General features: G+C 40.6%; 1 protein-coding gene across 1 annotated transcript in view; it reads left to right on the forward strand.

Annotated features, from left to right (window-relative positions):
• The window catches only part of LOC106814462 (nucleolar complex protein 4 homolog B-like), a 17,504-nt gene extending 14,568 nt beyond the window's left edge, over positions 1 to 2,936 (forward strand). Inside the window, exons 4-6 of the mRNA XM_014818778.1 lie at positions 2,191 to 2,298; positions 2,642 to 2,782; positions 2,883 to 2,936. Coding sequence (XP_014674264.1) covers positions 2,191 to 2,298; positions 2,642 to 2,782; positions 2,883 to 2,936 — 303 coding nt within the window. The remainder of the gene's footprint in view (positions 1 to 2,190; positions 2,299 to 2,641; positions 2,783 to 2,882) is intronic.
• The last annotated feature ends 361 nt before the right edge of the window (positions 2,937 to 3,297 follow it).

Here is a 3,297-nt window from a genome sequence, read left to right on the forward strand (position 1 = left end):
TGACACGTTCGCGTTGCTGTGCCAAGCAACCGTACAGCGGGTGCAACCCATAGCAACAAGTGACGTCACCTAACCGATTCGGGGCTAAATTGATTTGGGCGTTGGCGCCAGATTGCCAGATTTCGCACCTCTTCCTTGTGGGTTTTAAGCAAACGCGCAGTGGAATGGGAGGAACTAGAGTTTATTTTGTCATAAGGTAGTGTGATTATGCATGACACGAAGTATTTGCTAGTCTAGTACTGGAGAAATTAGTGTTTGGATGCGCATATTGCGGCTTTAAGTATCTAGGAATAGATTTGGAAGACTCCATGAGTGGTGAGGTAATGGGAATTAAGGTTGTAAAAAAGGTTAACAATAGATTGAAATTTATTTCCAGAAAAGCTAAGTATTTAAACACGGCATGTAAACGATTACCAGTTTCTGCCCTAATTCAATGTCATTTTGACTATGCAAGCAGTATGTATGGTACAGCAGTCTCACAAAGCGCACAAGGGCTAAGCTGCAAGTGTGTCAAAATAAAGCCATTAGATGTGTTCTCAATCTAGGTACTAGAGCACACATAATCATAGGTGATGTGAGCTGTGTAGGCTATGTGTTTTACTATGAGGAAACACCGGTAGCTAACGATACAAAGAGGGTTTACATTGTGACCATGACCTCGTGAAGTAGGAGGATAAATGAATGACAACAACAAATAGGTGCTAGAGAGTTCAAGGCTGTAAATTGGGTACCTGTAGAGTTCAGGGTAATGCAACTGGAGGTCAATAGGGTTTTTAAAATTTATATAACATAATCTCGGCCCACAGTAATGTATATGACAGGTTTCATGTCAAAAGTCCATAGTTTCAATACAAGGAAAGGTGAGATGTCCATTTTTAAACCGAGAGTGGGAAGCAGTGGGAAAAACTCTTTTACTTATATACTGAAGCTTGGAACTCTCTACCACAGCAAGTTAGGACAAATTCTGTTTATTCTAGAATGTCTGATGGAAAAGGTAGAAACATTAGAGGCAGAGGAGTATGATTTTCGCTAAAAGAATTCGGTTGAAATTAGGCATAAGAAAAGTTTGTATCGGCTTATGAGAATGTACCATTGTATGACCGGTTAAAACTACAAATTTGTATATTTCAATAGTTAGTGCTGATAGTAGTGTAATTGTTAGACTCAAGGCATAGCAAAACAAGGACCACAATGTAAATAAGTGTGCTAGTCATGCTTTTTGTGTATATATCCTTGGTAGTTATCCAATTTTATGAATTCATAATTTTATTGTAAAAGTATGCTATGTAGGGGCCTATTGAGTATTGTATATGAATCATGATGGATAATTGCCTAAATAAATAAATAAAATAAATAAATGAAATTAGTCATCCTGATTCGCAATGGAAGACTATGTGGTGAATCAACACATCAATTATTACTCACTTCGATCGTTGGTCTGCAGTTTTACATCTCAAGAGCACTGCAAATTCACTGCAAATGATTGTGACAAATATAAGAACGTATCGTAGAACGAGTCACTCAGTCAGCTGACGAAATGTTGATGTTTATTGACCCAATTCATTCAGTGACTTCAACTTACATATTTTCCACCAGACGCAGACTATCACAGGGTGACTGCACGCATCTCGCTGCGACTACAAGGCAAATTCACGTTAATCCATGACCCTTGGTGACGTTTACTGTCGGTAAATAAATAAAAACAGCACAACAGACAACATTCACTGACAGCTTGTAATCGTATCGTAGTTATGTTGAAGTCAGCCTAGTTTGGCTGTTCTTGTGTTTCGGGTCATCGCGCGATCACCGACGGTGGCGTCTCTGGTGGTTGAAATGTGAACGTTGTTTGTCAACACAGTAACCGAGTAAGGCTAATAATCAATAACATGCCGCTTACCTGTCCACGTCATAACAGGGCTGATAATAAATTAGTTATGAGGTTAGGAAAAACAATCACAATGGAAATAAAAAAAATAAAAATAAAAATATATATATATAGGCAACAGTATGCTTTATACAGTGAACTGCTTTTTTATTGTGTCAGTGCCAGTGCCCATGGCCCCATGCATCATGCATTCATTGATAATGCATGATTTCATTGATTGATCATGCAATTATATATTTTGTGGAATGAGCCAGGAATGAATATATGTCGATAAAATAGCTGAGAAGTTTTTACTTATTTTTCAGGAACTTGCCGTCACTACACTGTTGAAATTCTTGGAGCGGGAGGGGACGAACCCGCTAGTGCAAGTCGAAGATGTCAAGTACCCCACGTTTCCGACTAAATTGTTTGCGGTAAGTATGCCGGGATAACACACGCAGTCAAACCTGCTTATAAATGTTCCTTGGAAGAAACACCTAAAGTGTCCATCTGTTACTGTAGCAAAACCACGCCAACCAATCACGCTGCATGTCACATGCACACTCAACGATCCACACCAACCAATCACTCTGCGTGACGTGCGTGTCACATGCACACGTGATGATCCACGCCAACCAATCACGCTGCATGTCACATGCACACTCAACGATCCACACCAACCAATTGCGCCCCGTGTCACATGTACACGTGACGATCCACGCCAACCAATCACGTCGCCTTTTAAGCGCTGCGTGGATGTGTTTACCGTTGCCGTAGGCGATCATGGATCACGCGCTGTCATCTGAGGCCGATTCGGGGCGTCTCATCCTACGTCTCACGGAGAGTCTGGAGTTTGCGGACATGAGGCTGCATTGTCTCAGACAGGTCAGCGACAGCATCTTGAAAAAACGTGATCAGGTAAGAAATTAACAATGTTATAGGTGGGTGTAGTTGCGAAGACGTCTAGAATGTATACTAGAGAATGTGCACGTGTTCTTGTTACCGTGTGTCGAATTAGGTGGTTATATTCTACGTGTGTGGCACTTTGGGAGCCTGGGAGGGCAATCCTTAGAAGGTGTAAGTTTTGTTAGGTTCAATATATTGTCTATAACAGTCCTTTGTTACGACAGTGACAGGTTCACGGTTTATTGACTTCAACGCAAATGCCCCGAGAGAGCGAATGACCGCTATCGGGATGCATATGCAACTGTGGTCACATAACCATGTATACACAAAGCATGCCGGACAATCTACAGAAGCTAATAAAGTTAATTTAAGTGAATAACTTAATTTGGATTAAACTGAGATAAACTTTATTAGCATGTGAACTATAGAGATCCGATGAAATTATTCAATAATCTGCAGAAGGTCATCATGCATTCACAATGTAAATTATCAACAGCTAAACACTGTCTGACTATAACAACGTGGCG

This window comes from Priapulus caudatus, unplaced genomic scaffold (assembly GCF_000485595.1).
Source record: "Priapulus caudatus unplaced genomic scaffold, Priapulus_caudatus-5.0.1 Scaffold928, whole genome shotgun sequence".
NCBI lineage: Eukaryota > Metazoa > Priapulida > Priapulimorpha > Priapulimorphida > Priapulidae > Priapulus > Priapulus caudatus.